The sequence below is a fragment of the Myotis daubentonii genome, chromosome 11 (genome assembly GCF_963259705.1).
Source record: "Myotis daubentonii chromosome 11, mMyoDau2.1, whole genome shotgun sequence".
NCBI classification, from domain to species: Eukaryota; Metazoa; Chordata; class Mammalia; order Chiroptera; family Vespertilionidae; genus Myotis; species Myotis daubentonii.
The window spans coordinates 53,795,722-53,823,261 of record NC_081850.1 but is presented as its reverse complement, the minus strand read 5'-3'; the positions used below and the strand labels follow the sequence as shown (position 1 = coordinate 53,823,261).

The 27,540-nt window shown below is 48.6% G+C and overlaps 1 protein-coding gene across 2 annotated transcripts in view; it reads left to right on the top strand.

The window, feature by feature from the left end:
- Positions 1-27,540, top strand: part of PAX5 (paired box 5) — a 164,488-nt gene that overhangs the window by 55,190 nt on the left and 81,758 nt on the right. For both annotated transcript variants that reach the window (XM_059657352.1, XM_059657353.1), the window contains exon 6: positions 10,722-10,897. In XM_059657352.1, the coding sequence (XP_059513335.1) occupies positions 10,722-10,897 (176 nt within the window). The remainder of the gene's footprint in view (positions 1-10,721; positions 10,898-27,540) is intronic.

Below are 27,540 nucleotides of genomic sequence, written 5' to 3'. Positions count from 1 at the left end.
TGGCATTTTGTTGTACTTGTTGGACTCTGAGCAATAGATGACTTGCTGTGTTTTCCTTTTGGTGTGTGTTGCCAGGAAACTTAAGAGTTCAACTGGGTTTTGGCAGTTTATCATCCTCTTGTTTAAAATTTTATGAACTGCCTCAAATCTTTCTTAGAAGTAGGTAGAACATAAACCCTTAATTGTTTCCTCTTCTGGGATCACTGATATAATAGAGGTCACCCCCCCCCCCAAAGTTTTCTGCCCAGTTCTCTGATGATGCCAGAGACCATTCTCCTGCTGAGCTCCTTTGAATCATTCAGACCTGCAACCCCTCGAGGTCACTCATTCAGTCCACACCATCGATTAGCATCTCCCATGCTTGAGGTGAGTCAGACATGGGCTCTGTTCTCAGGGAGCTCATACTGTTAGCAGGGAAGGAAAGAAATAATACTGCTAGAAACAACTCATGTTTATTGAACACTTACTATGTGCCAGGTACTATGCTAAGCATGTTACATGATCTTTATTCAATTCTTTCATCAACTGCAGGTATCATTATTGCTCCATTTTATAGGTGAAAAAATTGAGGATTAGAGAGGTTCAGGAAGTTTCTCAAATATCATAGGCTTGTGAGAGACAGAGCGAGGAGGTGGACCTGGGCCTATCTTGAGTTTGGGGTACCCAGGCTTCCATAGTGTGCTGTACGTCCATCACAGCGCACAGCTTTACTCTAAAACATGCTAAGAGGTGTGCAAATGCTCTGCCATGTATTTGCTGTGACCCTGAACAAGTTACTCATTATCTCTGTCAGTTTACTCAGCTATAAAATGGGGATTCTGAGAGGACCAGGGAGTGAAGGGACACTTGAGGAATGATGAGTAGCCAGCTGGGATGATGTTGTGGGGTGAGTGGAAGGGTGACCCTGGCTGGAAGGGCAGATCATGGAGGCCCAGAAGGCTTGGGCTGTGTCTTGGGGAAGCCTTGGAAGGGTTTTCCTGGTGAAAATGATGACAGCAGCGAACACTGGACACGATCTTGGTGTCAGGTACCCCGCTAGGCATCTTGCAGGGATGATCTCATTTAATCCTTACAAAAGCCTCAGGGAGTGTCCCGCATACCATGGTGCCCTGTTTACAGTGGAGGAAACACAGGACTTTGGTGTTAGTACTTGACCTGAAAGTAAAGGGAAGTAGAGAGAGCTCACTGGATCTTCAGGCAAGAGGCCTAGGTACAAGTCCCAGCTGAGGCTCCATTACTCAACCTCCCTGAGCCTCAGTTTTCTCATCTGTAAAATGGGATAAGAATTCATATCGCACACAGTTGTTCTGAGGATCAGTGAAATTTAATGATGCAAAAATAACTTGGTTCAGTGCCTGGCCCTGAGCAGTGCTCCATGCAGAGTGAGGTCAGGGGCGCTTGGGGACCCGTGCCCCATCATCTCTGGCTGTACCTCTTCATTCTTTGCTAGAGACAGAGGATGTTCTCTCAGTGGTATGCAGGGTGTTTTGCTAATATAGCCCCAGAATAAACACCCCATTTCCTTCCTTTTCTAACCCATAGTCATGCCTAATCCCTCCTATGGAGACATTCTAGAGCCACTGTTGCCCTCAGCAAGCTTCTATTGCATCTGAAACAATTCCTTTCTTTCTTTTTAATTAATCCTCACCCGAAGATATTTTTCCCATTGATTTTTAGAAAGAGTGGAAGGGAGGGAGGAGGGAGAGAGAGAGAAACATCGACCTGAGAGAGACACATAGATTGGTCGCCTCTTGCACACACCCCAACTGGGGCTGGGGATCAAATCCGCAACTGAGGTATGTGCCCTTGACCAGGAATGGGATCCGTGACCCTTTGGTCTGTGGGCTGACGCTCTAACCACTGAGCAACTGACCAGGGCTGAAACAATTCCTTAAGGCTGCAGACTCTCCTGGTCTGAGCTTGGTTGGTCTCTGCCTTATAGCCTGCTTTTAAGCCATTGCTGCCACCTGAGGAGATCACCCCCAAGCTCGCTGGCTCCCTTGACTCAAGCTGGGAATGTCCCAGGTCACACCAGTTCAATCTTCCCAACCACACTGGCTCTAGACGCAGTGGCCGGTGGCCTGCCAAGACCTGGCTCTGTCTCCTCCTTTGCCGTGGGGGAGGCAGGTCGGGGGGTGGGGGGCAGGGTGGGTGCCAGAGTCCTGGGGGGAAGAAGCTGCAAACAGGCTTGATGTCGGCTACTCTGGGAACCTGAAGGCCAGATCTGGAGAGGCCCTTGGACCCTGGGTGAGGGCATCGGGATGTTGTAGTGCCTAAAAGCAATAATGGTGGGACCTGGGAGTTATTTCCACGACTTCAAAACGATTAAGGGCAAATGTATCCCCGTGAAGAAAAGAGGTTTCCTCCTGTCTCTGACTCCCTCCCGGAAGCCCCCCAACAGCCCACTCTCTTCACATGTCCATTCCTAAACCAAGTATTAAGCAAAGGTGGGGTTGGGCCATCATTTAAGGGTAGAATGAACATTGGGAGGGAGGATCTCCTACAAATTCGGCACCAACTACCAAAATGGGAAAATAAGGGAGTGCCTATTAGTACTATTTAGTAGACAAAATCTCGGCCGATTTTGGAGGAGAAAACAGAAATGACTGACTCAGCTTCCTTAGCCTATTGATGGTGAGACCCAGAGAGGGAGAGGAACTTGCTTGGGCTCACCCAGCAAGTAAGGGCAGAGCGGGGGCTAGAACCAGGGTCTACTGGCTCCCAGCCCTTTTCCCACTGGGCCCTGCCACTGCCCTGCCGTGCCGAGGAGTGACTGCGAGGATGAAGGAGGCTCTGGCTCCGGCTCCGGCTCCGGCTCCGGCTCCGGCTCCGGCTGGGCTGTGTGGAGAAATGGTGGCCCTGTGGCCACAGCCTCCTTTCCTGGGGCTCTGAGGCCTCCGACAGGGGTTTCATCCCAGTGACCGTGATGCCGGAGGGATTATGGAGATTCCTGTTTGTTTTTATTCGCCTCCACCCCCTCACCCCCCAGCGAGCATCTGCAGACATAAAGTACATGATGATTTTTTTAAAGAAACAAACCAGAACCCTCCAAGAAAAATGCAAAACCCCGGAATGTGCTGTGCTCCGAAGAAAATGCAATGGGTTTATGATCTTTTAAGACACACAGGAGACAGCTTTCTTTTGACAGATGGGGATCTGAGGCTATTTTGCTTCCTCCCCCTTTTCGTGACCAGACCCGACTGTGTAAAGCTTTTAGCTCCAAAGCCGGGTTGTGAATAACATTGGTTTAACCTGAAATTTAAAGCCAGCATTTCTTTGCTCCCCGAGACGGGTTTTCCTGCCCCTTGCTCCCCGAAGCCAGCTTCCAGAATGTTAATTCTGACAGCCATGGTTGACTAAGCCCAGCACTGGGTCTATTACATATTATTTGATTTGGAGTAGAAAGAAAAAGATTTAAAGATACCACGCCCCCTATTTGCCTTTGTACTTTTGCCTGTGTCTGTCCATATATGTAAGCACAGCGTTCACATTGGGAGTTCAGATTTTTCTCCCTGGAATGAAATGGGCCCGGGCGTTTCTGTAGCCTGTCTCCAGGACCACATTCCCAGTGAAGTCAGACAGCGTCTCCGCGGCACAGATGAGAACACTACACCAGCTTCCGCTGCAGGCCTGGAGGTGCAGGCCTGCCTTCGTGCTGGGGGTGGTTTTCTTGTGTTCATTTTTGTCGTTGTCTCTGTGCATGATCTGTTTGTTTGTGCACCCACTGTGTGCGGTACCCAGAGGCCCAACAGCTGGTCCCTGGCCTGAGAACCATGAGTCTTTTTGTCAGAGTATTTATGTTGGTTGACACATTTACCTTTACTGGTCTGATTATTTTCCAATGAACCGTTGCCTCTTCTACCGGACATGACTCCATGGGGACCAGGGCTGGGCCAGGTTTTGCCCATCACTATATGCCTAGCGTTGGCACAGTGCCTGCTCACTAAGATTGGTTGAGGGAATAAGGAATGAATGAATGAGGTCAGACAGAGGGATCCTGACATTTGCAGACCAGACTGTGGAGTGAAGGTGGTTGTCACGCGTATTACTAATTTGTTCATTTTTTTCCAGAAATATTCCCTGTGGAGAAGACAGATGAATTAACTGTGGTTCCCCTGCCACCCCTTCCCCTCCCACCCCCCACCCCCCCGCCCATGGTAGCTAATAGTGCAGAGTGTAAGGGAAGGGTCCAGGAAGAAAGTGGTTAGAGGGAAAAGCAGCTGGAACATGAAGGAAGGCATCCTGGAGGAGGCGGCCTTGTGTTGCAGACTGTGTCTGTCCTGGTAACGCTGTGCACGTCAATGAGGACTGGTTTACCTCTCCTGTGGGTGGATCACCTGTGGCTGACAGGCTGACTGCACGCATCACCTCCAAACGCCCACAGATGCAAAATTCATGTTGCTGGCCCCTAGTCTCTCTGAAGCGGAGACTCGGGAGCAGGAATTAGAAAGCATGGCTTCATCCAAAGTAACTAGCGATTCAGGCCCCAGGACTGAGGAATGTGAAGGGGGATTGTGTCCCTCGCCCCCTCCCGTGGCTCCCACTGTTCTCCCAGCAAGGCCTCGGATCCTCTGGGAGGCGGGGCCTCCATGCTGCCTGGCCAGACCCCTGCTTGCCTCTCTAGAGTATCCTGGGGTCTCCCCTCTCACTTGCTCTTTTCCTCTTATCTCCTCTCATCTCCAGGCCTTTATACAGCCGTCTCCTTGCCTGGCACACTCTCCCCACCCCTGCCCTCTTTGCCCTATTGACCCCTCATCCTCCTCTCTCAGACTCCCCTGCCTGCCCCCCCATTGTAAACGGTCCTACGTAAATATTTCCAGAGACCTTTTCTACTTAGCAGTAGTCACAGTTGTAGTCATAGATCTGTTGGTGTGAGGACGTGACTGAAGTGGGCTGCCCTTTGTAGATTGGAAAGAGGGCCTTCCTTGGTCATCACTGTACCCTCTGGTTTTGTTTTTAATATTGCCTGGTACAGGGTAAACACTTTATCGATATTTGTTAAATGGATGAATACATGCTTATATGTTGAGGAGTGTCTGAAGTATTCGTGAGGAAATGACAGACCTTAGGCATCTGTGCAAAGTGATAGGGTAGGTGTCATCCACCTTCTTAGTGGAGAAAGCAAGGGGAGGTGCTGGCGGGGCGAGAGCAGCAGGAGCCACGATGGTCAGGGTGAATGCCTGGAGAGGTGGCTCTTCCCAGCCACAGTCCTCCACTTGGAGTGTCTGGGTCACCAAGACACTCTCCCAGCCCAGGGGGCGTGGCTGATGTTCAGAAGCCAGAGCAGGACGCAGCAAGTCTTCTTCCTGAAGGTTCGGGCAGGTCCCGGTGCGGCTGCCTCTTCGTGGAGTGTGTGCTGTGTCCTCCAGGGCCCCAGGGCATGCACTTGAGCTGGCCTATGCTGAGTCTTTACTCTGTGCTGGGCTCTGCTCAGTGACCAGATAGTGGCCTTGCACACAGGAGCCCTCAGCTGAGCCACCCTTTCTGAGCCTCCTCAGTGGAGCCAAAGCTCCACTTTCCTAGACTCTGGCGGGCAGGGAGAGGCCTCCTGGAGGGGCAGAGCTGGGGCATGTCTGATGGGGGAGCCCTGGTGGGAGAGAAGAGGTGGGCACTGCCCAACTGGGGCAGGTGAGACCTTGGTGGAAGTTGCCAGGAGCCTTCATTAGGAGTTTTAGGCCTGGCTGGCAGGAGGGGGAATGGGGAGAGGGGAGTGTAAGGGAAGGTGGTGGACAGAGAGAAGTCTTGAGAGTAGTTGTGGTCTCTCTGACATGGAGAAATTTGGTGGGAACACTGTTGGACTAAGGCCAAGGTCAAGCTTTGGCAGGAGTGGCTGGGGCCAGGATGACTGGCCAGAGTAATAGCTGAGGAGGAGCATGTGGAGTCTTCTTCCATTGTGTATGAGCGTGTGTGTGTGTGCATGAGTGTGTGTATAAGTGTGTGTATGAGTATGTGTGTATGAGTGTGTGTGTATGAGTGTGTATATGTGTGTGTATGAGTGTGTGTGTATGAGTATGTGTGTATGAGTGTATGTGTGTATGAGTATGTGAGTGTATGTGTGTGTATGAGTGTGTATGAATGTGTGAGTATATGTATGAGTGTGAGTGTATGAATGTGTGTATGAGTGTGTGTGTGTGTGTGTACATGTGCACACTCGCACAGCACCTTTGACGATAGGGTCATTTGGTGGATGCCAACTAATGGGAGAACACGCTGGGCAGACACAGACTGGGCCATGAGCTCCCAGGCCCTGCTAGTCTTGGTGCTCACGGGGATGGGCCATTATAGGAGAAGGGGGGTCATGATATTGATGAGGATGATGTCCTGTGGGCAGGGCAGGGACCCAGCCTATGGTATCCCCTTTGGTCAGAGTTAATCTGGGGTCCGTTTTCTCAGGGTGCTCATGAGCCACCTGTGAAGGCTCTTCTTGTAGAAGATGCTGGGGTGCTCTGAGCTGCCAGCCTCCCCAGGGACTCTGAAAGGCCAACACTCATGTGAACCCCAAAGCTGGTGTCTTTGTTCAAATGTCAGACCCTACGTTGCACTAGCCCCCAGATAGGACTGCTGGGGAAATGCCAACTTTTGGCAGCATCTCAGTGACACGGTATCCCTTGGTTTGGCCTCATTCCTCACGTGGGTGGGTTTTGACATGACGAATGAAGTCTAGGTCAGCAGTGTGCTGGCAGGGTGCGGGGTGGGGGAGGTAGGGCGGGCGAGGCCTGTGTAAGAAGGGCACCTGTCAGGGAGAGCTCTGACACATGCTGCTTCCCCCTGCGATTCGACTTCCAGGGGCAGAGGCTGAGGCTGTGCTCTGGGCCTAGCTCCCAGCAGCATCTCTCGTCAGCCCGGCATGAGCAACTTGGCCCTAGAGGGCCCGGGGAATGATGGCCCCGAGGCCATTTCCTTGTTGGAAAGTGGCTTCCTTAGTTTCTCTCATTTTGAACAGTTCAAGCCCCAGGCTCACAAAAGATGTTCCATCCCATTTCCTTTTTTTTTGATAATTCATAACAGTTTCATTGACATGTAGGCATCATCACCAGAGACTATTACAGTGTGAAGAGCTAACAACAATAAAGAACACGCAGAGAATTTAATCCTGTACTTTCTTCTTTTTATTTTATTTTATTAAATCTTTATTGTTCAGATTATTACATTTGTCCCTCTTTTTTCCCCCCATGGCTCCCCTCCACCCAGTTCCCACCCCACCCTCTGCCCTTACCCCCCCACTGTCCTCATCCATAGGTGCACAATTTTTGTCCAGTCTCTTCCTGCATCTCCCACACCCCTTTCCCCCCCAAGAATAGTGAGTCCATTCCCTTTCTATGTCCCTGATTCTATTATAATCACCAGTTCATTCTGTTCATCAGATTATTTATTCACTTGATTCTTAGATTCACTTGTTGATAGATGCATATTTGTTGTTCATAATTAGTATCTTTACCTTTTTCTTCTTCCTCTTCTTAAACGATACCTTTCAGCGTTTCATATAATACTGGTTTGGTGGTGATGAACTCCTTTAGCTTTTCCTTATCTGTGAAGCTCTTTATCTGACCTTCAATTCTGAATGATAGCTTTGCTGGATAAAGTAATCTTGGTTGTAGGTTCTTGGCATTCATCACTTTGAATATTTCTTGCCACTCCCTTCTGGCCTGCAAAGTTTCTGTTGAGAAATCAGCTGACAGTCGTATGGGTATTCCCTTGTAGGTAACTGAGTTTCTTTCTCTTGCTGCTTTTAAGATTCTCTCTTGGTCTTTTGCTCTTGGCATTTTAATTGTGATGTGTCTTGGTGTGGTCCTCTTTGGATTCCTTTTGTTTGGGGTTCTCTGGGCTTCCTGGACTTGTAAGTCTATTTCTTTCACCAGGTAGGGGAAGTTTTCTGTCATTATTTCTTCAAATAGGTTTTCAATATCTTGCTCTCTCTCATCTTCTGGCACCCCTATAATTCTGATGTTGGTACACTTGAAGCTATCCCAAAGGCTCCTTACACTATCTTCGTATTTTCGGATTCTTTTTTCATTTTGCTTTTCTGGTTGGGTGTTTTTTGCTTCTTCGCATTTCAAATCTTTGCCTTGATTCTTGCGCTCCTCTTGTCTGCTGTTGGGAGTCTGTATAATATTTGTTATTTCAGTCCGTGTATGCTTAATTTCTAGTTGGTTCTTTATCATAACATTGAGGGTCTCATTAGATTTCTTGTAGATCTCAATAACTTTTTCAGCGGCTTCTAGACAGTTCTTGAGAGACCTTAAAAGTGTGGTTCTGAACTCAATATCCTCCATTGACAGTTTTGCCCTGTTTCTTTGTCTCCGCATTTTTAATGCTTTCTTGGTGCACCCCCTAGTGGTCTTTGTGCGCAGTCTTGTTGTAGTTAAGCCTTGATTGTTGTAGTTAATACTAGGGGGATTTGACCTCCAGGCCAACTGGCTGTGAGAATCAGCGTGTCTGCAGTGGGAAAACTTCTGTCCTCTAGGGAGGTGCTAATCTAGCCTTTGCCTGAGGCTATCTGGCAAATGGCTCTGCGCAGGGCTTGGGCGGGGTGGGTCGCATGGGATCAACAGAGCGGGTGGAGGGAGCAGTTATGGCTGCTCTCAGTCCTGTCCCCAGAGGCTCTGCCTCTCAGAGTCCCAGCAACCGCTGCAAACCTGCCCTCGCATTCGACTGATGCCAGACAGTCCCGCTTCTCCCGTTTGAGCCTGGGTCCCTAGAGACTCGCCCAGAACTGGAGCTCAGAATCTGAGACTCCCTCCCGATTGAAAACGACAACCACGCCCTCAGCTACCAGCCCGCTCTGCACTCGTACCTCCGCACCTTTGTATTTTCCGCACTGCGCCTCCTCTGAGTCTCGTATGCTGTTCTCTTTCCTTCTAGTTGAAGAATTTTCCCTCAGCCAGTCTTCCTGTGGTTCTGGGCGATGTCCGTTCCGTCTTTTAGTTGTATTTTTGAAGTGGTTGCTCGAGGCAGCTAACTCCGGTGTTTACCTATGCCGCCATCTTGGTTTCCCCTGTACTTTCTCCTTAATTTGCATTTTTGAATAGACAATACATTTAAAGTTCTAAAACAAAACAGAACAAACATGCTATGAAAAATTCTCCCTCCCCTTTGTTTACCTCCACTTAGTTTCTCCTTCCCTGAGTGGGTAACCACTTGGAATGTTTCTCATGTTCTTCCAGAGTTCCTTTGTGTGTGTGTGCACATGTGCATTTTATATGTATTTTAATATATATATGCATTATGTGGAATATATTGTATATGTATATTAGTATATATTATATAATTACATAATTATAATGTATCTTATTAATAGCTATATAACATATATTAATATACTAGAGGCCTGGTGCATGAAAATTCATGCACTGGAGTGGGGGGGGGGGCGTCCCTCAGCCCGGCCTGCCCCCTCCATAGTCCGGGAGCCCTCAGGGGCGGGAGGCGACCCGGTGATCAGGGGAAGGTGACGCCCCATCACACCTCTGCTGCTGCCACTGCCGACAGTGCAAGCCTTAGCCAGCCCTGGTTACCTGAGCCTCGGGCAGCCCTGGGCGGCTGGGGGGCTGAGGAGACTGGGGGACTCTAGAAGCAGGCGTGCAGAGCGGCGGGCCTGGCCTTGCCACACGCCTGCCACCCTGGTGGGGCTGAGGGGAGTGGGCACTGCCATCTTTGACAGCGGGGCAATCAATTAGCATATTGCCTCATTATTGGCTGTGGGTGCCGCCATCTTTGAGAGCAGGGCAGTCAATTAGCATATTCCCTCCTTATTGGCTGTGAGCACTGCCATCTTTACGATGGTGTGAGGGTCAATTAGCATATTCCCTCTTTATTAGATAGGATGTATATTATATATAAATTTATAATGCATTATATAAAATCCTGTTTTCTCCAATTTTACACAATAGGTTGTACTCTGCATACTGTGCTTTTCTCACTTATTTATTTTTCATATAATAATGTATCTTGAAGTTCTTTCCATATCTATTCACAAAGGACATCCTCTTTCCTCTTTTCAGCCACACAGTATTCAAGGGTGTGGCCACACTATGACTTACTTAACGAGCTCCTCCAACATAAACCTTTGGGTTGTTTCCAGTCTTTTGCTACTAGAACCTGAACCTATGTCACTTCCCACATGTGTAAGTCCAACTATAAAATAAATTCCCAGAGGTGCAGTTGCTCTATCAAAGGGAATGTGCACTTGTGGTCTTGAGAGATTTTTGTCAAATTGTCTATCGTAGGTTTGTGACCAATAAGTTTCCACCAGAATGTATGAGAGTATCTGTTTCCCTAAGAGCCTTCCTAACAGTGTAGCGGCAAATGACCTGGGAAGTGGCGTGAACTCTGGGACAAAATTGTACCCCCCTGGGGGAATGTCAGTGCAAGAGAGACAGTGGCACCTGCCGATTAAGCCTCTGGTCAACCTGAGATCCAGCTCCCAGGCAAATCACTCAATCTTTCTAGACCTCAATTTTCTCATCTGACAAATGGGAAAATAATATCGTCTTCATTGGGGTCATAGTGAGGATTAGATGAGATGATGCATGCACAAAGGGCTTTGCACAGTGCCTGGCACGTGGCTATGGAAGGCTGGCTGTGCACTAACCGGCAGGTTGACTTTGTCTGCTTCTGAGCTCATGGGTCTCTCAGGGCCTCTTCCCAGTCTCAGGGTCTGCCACGTCTTTCTTCAGCAACGTGTGTAAGCCGCACTCATCCTTCCTCTCTCATGCCCATCAAAGGGATTCAGGAGTCTCCGGTGCCGAACGGTCACTCACTGCCGGGCAGAGATTTCCTCCGGAAGCAGATGCGGGGAGACCTGTTCACGCAGCAGCAGCTGGAGGTGCTGGACCGCGTGTTTGAGAGGCAGCACTACTCGGACATCTTCACCACCACGGAGCCCATCAAGCCTGAGCAGGTAAGCTCCGCGACTCACCGCCTGCCACACCTCTCCCCACCCGCAGGCCTGGGTGTCCTCCCCAGGCGCCTGGCTGCGTGCAGGTGGGAACGCCAAGCTCTACTCAGAGGCGGCTTCCCCTTGTTCTCGGCCAAACTCGGCTGATCACAGCATCCCACGAGGTCAGGAGGACATGTTCGAGGCTCTGGCAACTTCTTGCCCTGGTGCCTCTGTCTTTCCTGCCGGCCAGGAGGGGACGTGACTTGTCTGGCGGCTCTGCCATTGCTGAATGGCGGCCTTTCCCAGGGGGTGTAATGACCTTTAGGGCCGCTTGAGGTGGTCTCGGGTCATTATCCTGTCAGGGTGAAGGGGAAACCTGTAAGCACCCTACGGCCTTGTTATGGTGGTCCTGGTGGGCACCCACCGTCAGCCCTCTCGTCAGGTTGCCCTGTCATGCTTTTAGAGGCTGGATCCAAGAGTCTGGAAATGAGAAGTGTCTCACTGGACCAACACCCAGCTGAGTCATTTGCAAGAGAGGGAAGGAAGCAGGAGGAGGCCCCTTGCTGAGCAGCCCCCCTGCTCTGCCCTGGAGAGAAGCAGTCTCTGCTTATGGTCACAGAGATGGGACCAGAAAGGGTCTGCCCAGTGAGGGGCTCTGGGGCCTGGATAAGGGCCAGATTCAATTCAGGAGACTAGTTCCTGATGCACAGGCTGTGCTAGGCCCTGAGCTGGTTTCCTTGCTGGCACGTGCCGTTCAGACATGACCGCTGCCTGCCGAGAGCTCCCACGTGGTGGGCGAGTCGGAGAGACCTCTGAGCAATGGCTTTCTCAGAACTTTTCCATCTGGTCCTGGTGGTGAGGACTGGCCGTGCTGAGCTTCCTCTGCCTGCTGATTAGATGATGCTTCTGAAATTTTCTGAAAGAGCCATTCAAAGTCACATAGGCTGTGTGCACAAGCTTCGTGGAGAGGGGAGGTGCCAGAGGAGACCTTGGTGATGAGGAGTGTGCAAGGCCTCAGGGCCACCATCCTGTGGCAGTCTGGCCACCTCTCACCACACAGCAAGTCGTGTATTCACTTCACAAGCATTGATGAGTGTGTACTATGTGCATGGCACAGAACCGAATACTAGAGGTACATTCACCAATGAGACAGGCTTGGACCTGCCCTCGGGGAGTCTACCGATGTGTGGAAGAATCACAATAAGAATAACCCAAAGAGTTGTGGATTACAGATGTGCTAGGTGCTGAGGAGGGGATGTCTGAGGTTTTTCAAAAGCACAAAGCAGAGACTGGGCCGGCTTGAAGGGGAAATGCATTTGTGCTGAGCCCAGAAGGGGCTGGGCTGAATCAGGAGAAGGGACCTGGGAGTGCGAGATTGTGTCTGGCAGAAGGAAGAGCAAGTGCAAAGGCCCTGGGGTAAGAGAGGGGGAAGGAGTAAAGAACAGAAAGAAACCCAGAGGCTGTGCTTGAGGGGCCAGGCTGCCCAGAGGGGTGGGTGGTGATGTTGGAGAGAGAGGTCTGGCCAAGTAGGCTGTGGTCAGGGTTTTGGTCTTTCTCCTACAAGTGGAGTAAGTCTCCCCCTTCCCCTCTGGGAATGACCGTTGTATGGGTCGGGCAGACCTGAGCCTCACACTCTAGCTGCTGGGTTGTAGGGAGAAGAGTCTGTTTCCATCACAAACAGCCTCTCCCACTGCCCAGGGCCCTTCTGAAATACGGCCAGAGCCACATCTCACCTGACGCCGGAGGAGAAAGAAGAGGAATTCAGCCAGGAAAATTTCTTTAGATGAAGCCTACCTTTCCCTCCAGAATCTGGGAGAACATTTATTTTCCAACCATTGATAAGAGCACATAGTTTTAGCGCTTGCAAGCTTTCATCCTCCACCTTAAGAGGTCCAGAGCGGGCACAGGGTTTGTGTGAGGTCATCCGGTCGGTGGGTGGTGAGGAGCGAGGGCCCAGGCACAAAGCCTCTAGCGTGTCGGCACCAGCCTTCTAGTAGCCCTTACTTTCTCAGTGCAAACATTCAGCCTCAGCGACTGCTTCCCTCTGTGTTTCCCATGATCCTCACGGAAACTCAGAATCTGAATCGTAGTTTATTTGGTTTAGGATGCCCAGAAAGACTGGGCAGAGACTACAGGGCTTCATAACTGGGGGGAGTCCACCCGTGTGTCCATTCATTCACTCCCTTGCTCAGACACTCATGTGCTCATTTAGCCAACATAGTTCTTGCATTCTGGGCTGTGAGTCTGGCACAGTGTCAGGCTCCCAGGGGAGGGAGGATGAATCAGGCACCAGCTCCCAGGGGTAATATGATGGATTCAGACTTTGCAAGGCAAGGGAGAAGGTTCTGTAGCCCTGATGAGTGGAGACGGTGCCTCAGCGCGGAGCACCAAGGGGGATGTTACGGAGGAGGTGTTGGGGGACAGGTGGCTAGGCCCATGCAGAGATGGGGCCTGTTGGAAAGGAGACCTGAATTACAAACATCGTGAGGGCTGTTTCTAGCAGTCTCGCTGTGCGGTGTCCTTCAGAATGAGCGGACACGGCTGCAGGCCTGTCTCTGACTGTGTGGGCTGAGGCGGGGCCTGCAGGTGAACCTTGTGGTGGGATAATGACTGACTCAGGGCTTTCTGGTTAATTTGCTTCGCCTCCCGGTAATGTGCAGTAATGAGGAGAGATGGAAGGTGAGGCCGCAGGGCTGCCGGGCACACACACAGGCACTGGACTATGAATGACGTACCCTCGCTCCTGATTCCCAATCACTTTGGACAAATGATGGTCCGAGCAAGGGGCTGCAGGCTGGGAAGGCAGGCACGTCAAGGGTACAGGTTCCTTGAGCCCCCTCATGCTTGCTTTCGCCTTGCCTTGTGAGCCCCCGAGCGGGCAAGGAAGAGGGCCTGGAGCTCTGGCCGCTGAAGCTGGCCCCTTCAATTGTGAGCGGAACTGTGACTCCAAGGGCTAGCGGCCTGGGTGCGGGCCTTGCTGTCGGTTTCATCCATTGAGCAGCCTGGTGGAGGAGAAAGAGCATTTGCTGGCCTTGGAGTTGGAGTTTGAGTCCTGGCTCTGCCCTGGTGGGTAAGTCGTTTTTTCTTTGGAATTCATTGTCCATATCTCCAGCAGCAGTAATTGTGATAACAATGACAGCAGCAGTGGCGGCAGCAATAACAACAGTGATCTCCCTCACCTATGCATGACACTGTGCAGTTTTCAAAGACCTTTCACATCCCTTCTCTCCCTGAACTCTCCATGTAAGTGTCTGCTGAGCAGGCTGGGCAAGATTGGTGAGCCCCATTTTACAGATCGGAACATTCTTTCCAGAGTGTGCCTCCCAGGCTCAGGCCCAGGAGGCTTCTGGGACTTGTCGAGGCCACAGAGCTAGAATTTGACCCCAGGATCTTTAGGTTTCATCTTGTATAAGACGTCTTGCCTTCTGTCTTCATGTTCCCAAAGACTCTAGAAGCCGGTTTTCTGATTGGTTGGTTTTCAGCATCGGCCTTTTGCACACAGAGTTCACCTGTTATTCCAGAACCTTCAGAGACTTGCCATAGGCTTGGGTGGTCAAATCCTCCTAATCACCCACCCAAACGCCCATGGGAAGAGCCTTCTTCAGGGCCAGCTTGGGGTCCTGACAGTCACTTCCATGAGCTCAGAGCCCACCCTCCCCTTGCTGCTTTTCCCCCCAAGATAGACCCCGGGTGGATGGGCCCAGGCCTCTCTCTTTTACAGGGAAACTTAGTAAACCCTTGGCCCTGGCTGGAAGGGGTTAATGCGCACACGCTCCTGGGGCAATGAAACACTTCCTTTTCAAAATGGTTATTGAAAAAGCAATTCTGTTCTCCCTACATGTGGAGTGAGTAAAAATCACCTTGGAGGAGAAGAGGGGAAATAAAGTAACAACTGCTGGTGGCGTCATGCGTGTGCGCACACATTTCTGTTTCGCACGGTGAAATCTGTTTCAGTAAAACTCGAGTTGACGCCGCTGTGGGCGCTGTGCTCCTGGCGGGAGCTGGTCCCTCCTCCGGCCGGCCTCGCAGGAAGGCTGCCACGGAGCACAGCCTGCCGTATTTACTCTCGGCAGACTATTAACCAACACCAGGCTATTAATCTGGCTTTGAGCCTTCACTAAAGCCCATAAAAGCTCACAGTTGTCAAATGGAGTTCATTTTAATTTCCTTTCAATCACAGTAAATTATTCAGGTGATAAATCAGCTGGAGCAGCCTCCTGGCTGTAATAGAAACCCTAATTCCTGGCTAATTATCCAGCCCATTGCTGCCAACAGATCAATACGGGCACAAAATGGAACGGGCCCAGGGCCCTCCCTCCCATTGGGCCAGAGACAGAAAGACAGCTGGGGAAGGGGGACGTGCTGCTGACCTCCCGGGAAGTTCAAAGGTCACGGGGGGTTAAATTGGGAGATGGCCTGTCCCTTGTCTAGCAGAGAAAGCCACCAGAAATGCCTCCTGCTCTCATATGCTGCGGTGCCCTCTGCACAGTGGGATTTCCCTGGGCCGGTCGGCCTGGGCGAGCATTGCCTACCCCTGTGGGCTTCCTACTCCCGGGAAGGGGCTGGTTTGAGTTTTTGAACATGATGAGTTTGGTCCTTGGGGATGGCCTTGAGCACCTGCCTACCTGAGTCAGAAAAAGGGCTGGGACTGTGGGGGAAAGATGAGGTGCCGGACATGGTTTCTTCCTCTAGGGAGCTCATGTCCTTGTGTAGTGGGTCTCTGCCCACCAGGAGAAGGGGCGGGGGAGGGATGTGAGGAGACAGGCATACGGGCTGAGAGTGGGAAGGCTCCCTGGAGGAGGTGTCATTAGTGCTGCGCCTTGAGAGGGGGCAGAATCCAGATCTGTGGAGATTGCAGAGTCGGCTGCGGAGGGCATTCTAGGCGGAAGGAACAGTGTGGGCCAAGTCTTGAAGAAATGCAGGTGTGGCAGGGAACTGCAAGCTGGCCTCGGAGGTTGGAATGCAGGGTGAGTGAAAGGAGGTCAGGGACGGGCTGGAGAAGCAGGAGGCGACTTAAATCCCGGAGGGCTGGAATATGCGGGTGAGGAGGTTTGGATTTGCTCTGGGGACGGTGTGCCCAAAGAGCCCTGAGTCTCCAGTCTGGACTACTCTGCTCACCTGGAAGCACCCTTCACTGGGCCTCCTGCCTCTTGTCCTGTCTCTGCTGCTACTGTGGGATCTCTGTTCCCCACATAAGAGCCCCTCAGGGTTTCCTCCAACTTGAAGCCCAACCTCAGCCCTCTGTCCCCACCACGACCCTTCCGTCCCTCTGCTTGCCCACAAGATGCTCTAACTGCGGCCGGACCTGACCCCTCACTGCCCCATATGGGCTGGGCTTCTCCTTTGTTTGAGGGGGCCACAGACTGTGAGCTGGTGCGCACGCACACGCACACACACACACACACTGTGCAAGACTATAGCCTTTCTAATAGCCCAGCTTACATTAAAAAACATCACAGATACTCTGGGGTAGCCATTCCTAGATTTTTCAGTTTGATGCTCCAGAAAGATATGCTACTACTTAGGGGATTTGTGACCTCCTGCCACCCAAGGTACCTGTGGGAAAAATGCTTCCCCCCCTCCCCTCATTGGAGAAGCTTCTATCTACAGGCATATACTTTACCATGAACTCAGTTCCATCAACTCAATTCTGATGAGAAGGAGAATTGAATGGTTTGCATTTGACTTCTCTGATGAGGGCTTGGTGTGTTATGGAACTTGGGTATTGAAGGGAAGAAGAGTCAAGTGTTTTAGAGATTAAAGAAGCAGATGGCTCATCCACCCAGTTGCAGATGGAGAAAGTGGAACTGAGTGAGGTCATGGCTGGGCCTTTCCTGGGAAGCAGGCACGGTCTGACCTAGTTGCCAGCTGGAAGCCTGATAACCTGGAGGAGGACTTCTGAACCCAAGGCACAGTGGTGCAGCCCAGAAGTAAACATGGCCCCGTGAATGTCCTGGGCTCTGACCAGTCAGATGAGTGACTTCTCCCATGGGAGGAGCTACAAGAGGGTGATAGTAGCAGGGAGAAGGTAGGAGTTCTTTTTCCAGTTCTTCCCAGCATGAGGCGTGGAGGTAGAAACCTCCTCTTTCTGAGCTGAGATGCTTAGACAACATTTAACTTGGATGTCATCTTGCCTCTGGAATGAGATAATGGCAATGCTGGAATTCTTGCTCCCTAGATCTCTAGAGGTACAGGCTGTCTCTAGACCAGCCATACCCTCCCCTGTCCTTCTACTGTCATCATCTCAACATGACCCAAGGCTGAAAATTACCCAGACTCTGTGGGGCCTCGGCCTTCTTTACTTTCTCTGCTGACGTGAGTCTTATCTGGGGGTGCCTGCTTTTTCTTAAAGAGTTTAAACATTTTTTCTAAACAGCTGAGTATTCTGAGTATTTTTGTCTTGCTGAGGATCAGACAGAAGGGTGTCTACCCCCCCAAAAAATCACTGTGCCAGATTTGGAAGACTGGGGAATATTTAAGGAAACACAGAACACGTTCCTTCATAGTGTAAAAGCACGGGGTGGGCTCCCAGGCTTTTGTGATGGCTCTTGGGATTGCCATTTTTCTCTGGGTCATGGTTTCTGCTTTTGGGGTAGGGGATTAGGCTGGGTCATCCTTGAGATCCATTCCAGATCACACATTCTGTAAGAGATAAAACAAATTGGAACTTCATCTCTTGTTTTTATTTTGACTTGTTTACAATTTTTCCTCCTGTCTGTTCTACTCTTTTAGATGACAGGCAAATTCTGTGTATGTGAGATTTAAAGGTTATGAGCGAATTGTCAAAGAGCTGCCTGTGCTTTGCTTGGATGTTCTTTCTTTCATTTATTCATTCATTCATCCAAGAAATTTTTACAGATATGTTATGTCAGTGACATCGACCACCTGTGCTGTGCCATGTGGCATAAAGGAAGAGCAACAGATACAGCCAAAAGTACTGTGTGAAACTTGACTTTTGAGTAGAGGTATTTCCCCGTGAACAAGGTTAAGCAGTTTTTGCAATAAACAAAAGTCAATAGAACAGGTAATTTCAGTTTTACAGCATGTTTGTTTTGAGAGTGCACTGGAAGTTTGGCTTGAGAAATTTGGCTATTCACAAAGGTCTTTAAAAACTCCAAGCCTTTATTATTTTGTAAATTACACAAAAAAGGAACCTAGATTTCTGGTTTTGATAACAAAATCTGAACAATTGAATACTCCCCTCCCATCTCAAACAATAGAAATACTGGATCAAATGTAACAATAAGTTATTTTGATATATCAGAGGTTTAAATAAAAAGAGGGAAATCCTCAGAAGGTAGGAATTAAGAAGGAGCTCAGAGCCAGAATTTTAAGTGTTTGAACTGTTGTCCCAGTGGCCCGGGGCACTGGTCCTGGATATAGTTCCTCGTGAACAGGGGCTGGGGTTTAATGCTGGTGTTGAGACAAAGGATATGGCCTTAGACTTATGTGATATGGGAGTTGGAACATGAACTTCTGCAAAACACTTGAAACCTGGAAGGACTAAACTCTCCATGGAATAAATGCTAGGCATTTCACCTACAGGCTGAGGAATTTCACCTACATGGGACTCAGAGTGGAACAAAAGTTTCCCATGAGAAGCTGAAATCGCAAGCTGCACCATATACAGACATGGTATCTCACTTTATATCATTCACAAGAAACCCAAGAAAATAAATTAATATAAAACTAGGCTTATATTTCTTGAGATGCCAATTAGAAGCACATATTTCTACAATCCAGTATGTACAGATGATAACTACTGAAGGTGAGCTCACAATTAACAACTTGCAAACCACATAAGGAAACAAGGACAAGTTAGGAGACATAACAGGAAAATCAGTTCTCCAAGAACCTAAACTAGCAATCTGAAAGAGACTATCAAATGTCTAAAGATATGAAAAAAGGACTAGCAACATCACAAAAGAATAAAACATCACGAAAAAAGGATAATCGGATTAGAATAAAACAAATTTCTAGAAATAAACATTTTAGTCATCAGAATTTTAAAAATTCAACTCATTTCTTTAAATACAAAATAAGACACAGTTGAATAGAAAATCAGTGATTTGAACCCTGCTGGTGTAGCTTAGTGGTTGAGCGTTGACCTATGAACCAGGAGGTCAGGTTTGATTTCTGGTCGGGGTACATGCCTGGGTTGTGGGCTCAATCCCTGGTGGGGAGTGTGTAGGAGGCAGCTGATCTATGATTCTCTCTCATCATTGGTGTTTCTATCTCTTTCCCTCTCCATTCTTCTCTGAAATCAATAAAAAAAATTTAAAAGAAAAGAAAAGCAGTGATTTGATAGACAGAGCTGAAGAAATTGCCAGGAATGCAGCACAGAAATCTAGAGTTGGGAAATATGAAAGAGAGGGTAAGAGATAAAACTAAATTTTATGAGAAGGTCCAACATACATATAATTGTTGCTCTGGAAAAAAAAAATAGAAAAATTTGTAGAATCAACTGTTGCAAGACATGTATCATTATGTTGAACAGACATTCTAAATCCCAAGCAAGTTAAATAAAAATAAATGCAAGTCTAGGCAAAAGTGTAGTGAAAGTGAACATCAGAGACAAAGAAAAAACTATAAAAGCAATGAGAGAAAGTATAACTTTTAGATTGACAGGAACTTTTAAAACATCAACAGAAGACACTAGAAAATATCTTCACATGTTAAGAGATAACAATTAACCTATAACTCAGGTAAATGATCACTTAATAGGGAAATTAAATAAAGACATTTTGAGACAAAAATGCAGAGAGTTTACTACACAAAGACTTGTGCTGAACAGGTAAATAATGAATTCCAATAAGAAGGCTGAGAAACGCCAAAGCCGGTTTGGCTCAGTGGATGGGGCATCGGCTTGCGGACTAAAGGGTCCCAGGTTCGATTCCGGTCAAGGGCATGTATCTGGTTGCGGGCACATCTCCAGTGGGAGATGTGCAGGAGGCGGCTGATCGATGTTTCTCTGTCATCGATGTTTCTGACTATCTCTCTCCCTTCCTCTCTGTGAAAAATCAATAAAATATATTAAAAAAAAAAAGAAGGCTGAGAAACTTCCAGTTTCAGCTCTGACATATAAAGAAGTTGGAAGTTGTCACTCACATATTTACAATAGGAAATAAAGCTGAGAAAACTGAAAATCAACTTTTCTTGACCCTTCCAGGAAGTGAGTGAGTTTGCAGGACAAATAGCTGCTGCAAAATCTGGAGAGACAGGAGAATACAAAGAGTAATAGCTGAGATCTGTCAGATGAATATAAAACCTCATACTAAAGGCCTATTTACCTCGGTTCCTATAGTCCAATATATCACGTCCAGCTTTCAACAGAAAGTTGGGCAAGAAAAAGCACAGTCTAAAGAGACAAAGTAAGCATCAGAACCATACTCAGCTATGACACACAGTTTAAAACTATTAAACGGAATTTAAAATAACTGGGATTGATATATTAAGAGCTCTAAAGGAAAAAGTAGATGGCATGAAAGAACAGATGGCTAATGTAAGGAGAAATTCAGTAACCCTAAGAAAATCAGAAGGAGATGCTAGAAATAAAAAGCACAGTAACAAATAAAGTGCCTTTGATGGATTCACCAGTAGATTATAGTCAAGTAAAGAATCAGTGAACTTGAAGGTATGTTCAATAGAAAGTTCCCAAATTAAAATGTAAATAGAAAAAAAGAATGAAAAAACAAAATCAAAACCACTAGAACAGAATATTCAAGAATTGTGGGATGATTTTAAAAGGAGTAACACAGGCATAATTGAAATACCAGAAGGAGAAGACAGAATGAAGAAAAATATTTGAAAGAGCTGAGAACTTTTCAAAATTAATGACAGATACCAAGCCACAAATGCAGGGAACTCAGAGAACGTTACGGATGCAGGAGTTCAGGAAGTATCAAGATATTTGATATCGACGTCTATGCTATTCAAACATCAGAAAACCAAAGACAGAGAAAATCTTGAAAAAAGCCAGAGGGGGAAAACCACCTTACTTTTAGAGGAATAGGGAGAAGAATTACAGTGGATTTCATGTCAGAAACCATGCAGACAAGAAGAGAGTGAAGTTGCCTGACTGGTGTGGCTCAGTTGTTGAGGGTCGACCTATGAACCAGGAAGTCCCAGTTCAATTCCCGGTCAGGACACATGCCCAGATAGTGCGGGGCGTGCAGATGGCAGCTGATTAATATTTCTATCTCTCTCTCCCTCTCCCTCTCCCTCCCTCTCTGAAATCAATAAAAATATATTAAAAGAAACAAAAAAGAGAGTGAAGTGAAATACTTAAAGCATTGAAAGAAAAACCCCTCACCAACCTAGAATCCTACATCTTGAGAAATAATCCTCTAAATGTGAAGGAGAAATAAAGACATTCTCAGTCAAACAAAAATGGAGTGAATTCATGACCAGCAAACTTGTCTTGCAGGAAATGTTTAAAAATAGTTTTTTAGGGAAAAGAAAAATAGTATGTGAGAAACAGATCGTACAAAAAGAAAGGAGGGGAAACAGAGAAGGAATAAATGAAGATAAAATAAATTCTTTGATTTTTCTTACTCTTAACTGATCTGAAAGGTAACTGTTTAAAATTATAATAGTAACAGAGCATGGGGTGATTATAACATGTGGATAAGTGAAATGAATGACAGCAGTGTCACAAGGGGACAGAAGAGGCAGGAGACTTAGTTGTGGCAAGATCATTTCATTCACTTGTAGCAAGTAGAGGAGACGGGATTCATATCCAAAGCTCTGCTGCTGCCAAGGGAGGCTTAGCCATTGCTGATATACACTATTTGGTCAATTACGCATTGATTTCAGTTAGCTACACTTATCTGGGTTGGGTTTCTGTCAAGCTCATCCTGTTTGCTGCTGGTCTGCAAAATACTGTGCTACATTTTCACATTTAGCAAGAATGGCATTTCGTAAGAATGGCCAAGACCTTGAGACTCTTGTCCTATCTAATGCTTTTAGAAGACACAGACACTTCTGGGGTTGGGGTAATGGAATTGGTGATGCTATTATTTCAGGCAGCCAAGAAGGCAGATAACTTCATCCACCTGCTGTAACTTATGGGGGTTCCTGGCAAGAGCCAGCTCATCAGGATGAAGGTGTGGAAGGAGGAGGATGAGAGGTTGTGCTCAGGAGGATCACAGGGGTTGGAGGTCCTGGAGGTGGACCCATTCTAAATGACAGGATAAGGTCCTACTTGTGGCCGTTCATGGGGAACTATCTTTTCAAACATTTTTTTTGCAAGACAGGTTTGCTGGGGAATGGAGATCAAGACCAATGGCGTCAAGGAGGTGTGCTCAGTGAGGTCCAGGGCAGGTGAAGATGGCAGTGGGAAGTCCCAGGAAGGGGGCATCTGTCAGGAGGGAAGGTGGCAATTACTAACAGTATGGAGTTCCTAGGAGGAGACGTCATGGCAGAATGGTATGGTTGACAGTGCCTGGAATTGGTGCTGGGGAACAGGGAGTATACAGACCCTCCTGTCTATCCCAGAAAGTCACAGGACGGAGAGGAAGGCGTGCTTTCCACTGGAGCGGTCATCAGGGACCAATGTCTAAAGGGCTCCTGGAGGCAGCACAGCATCATGGTTAAGAGCACAGGCTTCCAAAGCAGCCGCTTGTGACTTTGACACCTGTTACGCTACTTTTTTTTATTGATTTCATAGAGGAAGGGACAGGGAGAGAGAGAGATAGAAACTTCAATGATGAGAGAATCATGGATTGGCTGCCTCTTGCATGGCCCCTGCTGGGGACCAAGCTGCAACCCGGGTATGTGCCCTTGACTGGAATTAAACTCGGGATCCTTCAGTCTGCAGGCTGACCCTCTATCCACTGAGCCAAACCAGCTAGAGCCCTGTTATGCTGCTTTTGAGCCTCTTGGGAGAATATGATAATACGTGGTTGCAGGCTTACCTCAGAGTCTGTGCGCTTCTTCCTGCTTTCCTGGGGTTGAGCATGCTAGTCACCATCACTTCCCAAACAAGCATTAGCTTCCCTCCATTTGTGTGCAAGGTTATTATTTTAAACCTACTTGGCTTTCCCGCTGCTTTCACCTCAGTTTTCTCCGATGTAAAATGGGTTAATGACAGTTGTGTCATTTTGGAGGTACAGATTCAATGAGGTGAACATAAAAGGGGCTTAGCAGGGGGTCCAGCCCATAACAGACAACTGGTAAGTGTTACTTCTATTGTTATTAATATCATTATCACCAAGGAGCATTTTGCCACAGCAGAGCTCCCAGAGTGGGGAGAGGAGGTTGTGGTGGGAAGGGGCCAGGGCAGGTTGGGCAGGACGGGGATCCGAGAGGAGGCAGAGAAGCTGGCATTGATGGAGGGAGAGAAGAGAGATGGACTAGAGGTGCTGTCTGACTTGAAGTGGCGGAACGTTTGAGCTGTGGAGTTGCTGGGAACTCTGATTTTACTGTTTGCCTGCCTACAGAGTACACAGGCAGATGAGCTCAGGCCGGAGGGAGAAATCCCATTAAAAAATCAAAACAACAATTTGAACCACTTTCAGAACTTGTGCCTGAGGAGCTAAGAAATCTTTGCAATAAATTATTAATTCTGGGTTGTAATACTAGAACTTCCCCCTACAAACAAGCAAGTTAATATTTCTGTGTTGGGCAGCAGAGGACAGGAGTTCTCTGGTCTCCTAGATCTGTCTCGAAGGAAGAAGCGGGTATTCAAACCTAGACTCCCAGACTTCTGAGCCCGTGAATGTCCCTCCTGGGAGGAAGGGCTGGGACAGCCAGAGCCGGTGACTATGCTCTCAGGGACATCTGCCACTCCCTCTCTGACTCAGCCTGTCTGGGGTCTCAGGCGGCACTGCCAAGGTCACTCATGTTGGTCGTATGTACGGTGCTTCAGAGCGAGGGCTGGCACCTGGTGCCTGCACCTATTGGCTTTGTGGTCTGATCAAGTTGTCCAGCCTCACTGAGCCTCAGTTTCCCCATCCTCAGTTGGAAGATGGGGATGCTAGGATGCCTGAATGGTGCAGTCAAGGCTTCTGCTGCCACAGAGCTTAGACTCTGGGGGCTGCACAGGAAGTGGACAAGGACGAGGATGAGTAAGGAGGTGGCAGGTGGAGAAGAGGAAGAGCAAAAGCATGTACAATCTGGGAAGGGGGAGAAGTTTCAGGGGGCCAGAGCATGAGGGTTGATGACTCTGCAAAGCCTGATTAAACACACACACACACACACACACACACACACACACACAATAAATACGATGCAATGTAATATAACAACATATAATGTAATAATAGAACATATAGACAGTGCATACAGTTAAGTATTTTATTTGTATTATTCGTTTACTCCTCATTACAAACTCGTCCAGGTTGGTGTTTATTTTTCTCATTAAAAGATGAGGAGCCCAGTCCTGGCCAGTGCTCAGTGGTTAGAGCATCGGCCCATGCACCAAAGGGTCACAGGGTTCCATTTCTGGTCAAGGGCTTGTACCTGGGTTGCAGGTTTGATACCCAGCCCTAGTCAGGGCACGTGTGAGAGGCAACCAATCGATGTGTCCTTCTCACAGCAATCTCTCTCTCTCTCTCTCTCTCTCTCTCTCTCTCTCTCCCTCTCCCTCTCCCTCCCTCCACACTTTCTAAAAATCAATGGAAAAAATATCCTCGGGTGAGGATTAGCAAAGAGAGAGAGAGAGAGAGAGAGAGAGAGAGAGAGAGAGAGAGAGAGATGAGGATCCTGGCCAGTGTGGCTCGGTGGATTGAGCTTTGTCCTCTGCACCAAGAAGTCACAGGTTCAATTCCTGGTCAGGGCACATGCCCAAGTTGCAGGCTCAATTCTTCTCGCTCTCCCTTTCCCTTCCTCTCTCTCTCTAAAATCAGTAAAAGCATATTTTAAAAAATATGAGGAAACTGAGGGGATAATAGTTGATACCAACAAGGTTTAAATATTTTTGTATTGATTTTAGAGAGAGAGGAAGGGAGAGAAAAAGAGAGAGAAACATTGATTTGTTGCCCCACTTATTTATGCATTCACTAGAGGCCTGGTGCACAAACTTCATGCACGGGGGGTGGGGGGGAGGGTCCCTTAGCCCAGCCTGTGCCCTCTCACAGTCCGGCAGCCCTTGGGGGATGTCTGACTGCTGGCTTAGGCCTGGTCCCCCTGGGGAGCCATCAGTCAGATATCCTTAGCACTGCCACAGAGGCAGGAGAGGATCCCACCAACGCTGCTATGCTCGCCAACCGTGAGCCCAGCTGAGCGGTGCTCCCCTGTGGGATTGGGCCGAAATTGGCTCTCCGACATCCCCTGAGGGGTCCTCGATTGCAAGAGGGTGCAAGCCAGGCCGAGGGACCCCACGGGTGCACGATCAGGCCAGAGAGAGATGCGGGAGGTTGGCCAGCTGGGGAGGGACCTCGGAGGGCTCCAGGGCATGTCTGGCCAGTCTCACTCAGTCCCGATTGGCCAGACCCTAGCAGCAAGCTAACCTACCAGTTGGAGCGCCTGCCCCCTGGTGGTCAGTGCACGTCATAGCGACTAATCAACCAGCCAACTGGCCAACTGTCTGCTCCCTATTGGTTAGTGCACATCATAGTGAGCAGTTGAGCAGCCTTAGCATATCATTAGCATATTATGCTTTGATTGGTTGAACAGCTGACCGGTCGACTGGACACTTAGCATATTAAGCTTTTATTTTATAGGATTATGTGATTCTTGCATGTGCCCTGATGGAGAATCAAACCTGCAACCTTGGGGTATCGCGATGACTCTAACCCATTGAGCTACCTAGCATGGTTGAAAATTTTTTACATTACATTTGGCTGGAAAGACACATGCAGTAGGTTTGGTTAAACAGTGTGTGATCATCGTCATCTTTTAAACCTCAGTGCTCATCACTTTTGGTTATTGGAGTGTGAGGATTGTGCCTGGAGCTCTGGGAAGGGGAGCAGGGCTTCCCTATGAGGCACTCTTAGGAACAGGTGCAGTAATTTATACAGAGTGTTCTTACAAATTCATTTATGAACAGAACTGGGTGTCAAATTATAGCATATGGAATAAAACTGGAACAGCCTTTGCTATCTGTGCCCTGGGGGCTGCGCCATAGATTCTCCTGCTACCAACCTTTCTCTGGGCTCCTGATCCTCTTTAGAATAGATTTTTGGGGTTTGGAAAAAGTAGCCATTTCCCTCCTGTTTTGGCTTGTCTGTCTCATTCCAGATCTAGCCAGCTGATCCAGTTTGCCAGAAAGAATGGCCCTGGGCCAAGTAGTCTAAAACCTTAAGAATCTAAAAGAAGTTCCTATTTGTAGGACCTGTGCTTTGGGAAGTGAGGAGCTGAGAATCAGAAAATGGGCCTTTCAAATTCTGTGGGGGACCTGCCAGTTGGTAAATAAGTTGCCTCAAGTGTCTCTTGGGGATGCCTGACAGCTCACCATTGAATCCTAATGCCCTACAATGGGCTTTACCCGCAAAGGGCCCAGGCCAGCCTGTGACCTATCACCAGCACCTGGTTTCGTCTTCCATTACCCAGAAGGCAGGAGCCTGCATCTGTGCTGGGGTAGGTGGGGGGAGGGCAGAACAGCTCAGAAATGTTCACATACAACCTTGAAAGATGAACCCTCATTGCCTTGGAGAAGCTTGGCCATAGCAAAAAATCTTAGGGGAGGACCTGTCCTTGCCATTGGATCCCCTAATATGGCAGATTTGGGGTCATAATCTCTAGCTGTTTCACCCTGGTGAATGTGGGCCCAGGCTGGTTCTGGGGAAGTGTATCTTCCAAGCTCCGTGAACTGAGGTCGTTGAGTTGGGTAACCACCCTATAGTCTCCTTAGAGTTATTTTTACTGAGTTGCACTTGGGGGTGATGCTGGACCTGCATGAGGGCCACCCTAAGAGCAACCTGTGGCAGTCATCCCTGGGTCTGGAGGACAGTCATGGTTTCTCAGCCTGCTCTTTAGGGAGGGCCTAGGAGAACCCTGCCTGGTCCGAGAGTTGGTTGGGAGAACCCATGAGTAATGGACAGTCTGCATCTCACGGATTCTGAAGTAACGCATCAGGTTGCTCTTCTCCAGCCTGTAGTGAGTTCATAAGCTTCATAAGCCTCTAGCCCTGACCTTGGCTTTGAGGGTGTGGAGAACATGGATTTGAGAGTGTGGGCTCTGGAGCCAGACTGCCTGGGCTAGGTCCCAATTCTACTGCCTACCAGCTGCGTGGGCTTGGGCAGGTTACTAGGCCCTGCTAAGCCTCAGTTTCTTCATCGGCAAAATGGAGGAAATGAGTGTTTGCCTTTCATGGTTGCTTGAGGTTCAAGTGCAAAGTCATGAAGCAGCTGAGAGGCAGAGAAATGGAGCCTGTCCCTTCTCCCCTTTCAGATGCCAAGTGCCACTTTTTCTGAGACCTGAGCTCTGCCTGGAGCTGTGGGTCTGGCGCAGTAGGTCTCAGTCCTTCCGCTGAGCTGAGCAGCGGGGCAGGGTCCTAGACAGGTGATTAAGTGAATTCATGCATCCAGCCGCTGAGCACGCCGCCTGGGCTACTCATGCCAGCCATGGTGGGTGATGCAGAACTACACAGGGCACCTCTCAAAACAGACGGGGTCCCCAGGGGCCCAGGGGCACAGCGATAGCCCTGTTCAAGTTCAGGCAGCATGTGCTCTTTGCCACTTACCTGAGCAACACTCTTATTTTTTGTTCAAAACTTTTAAATA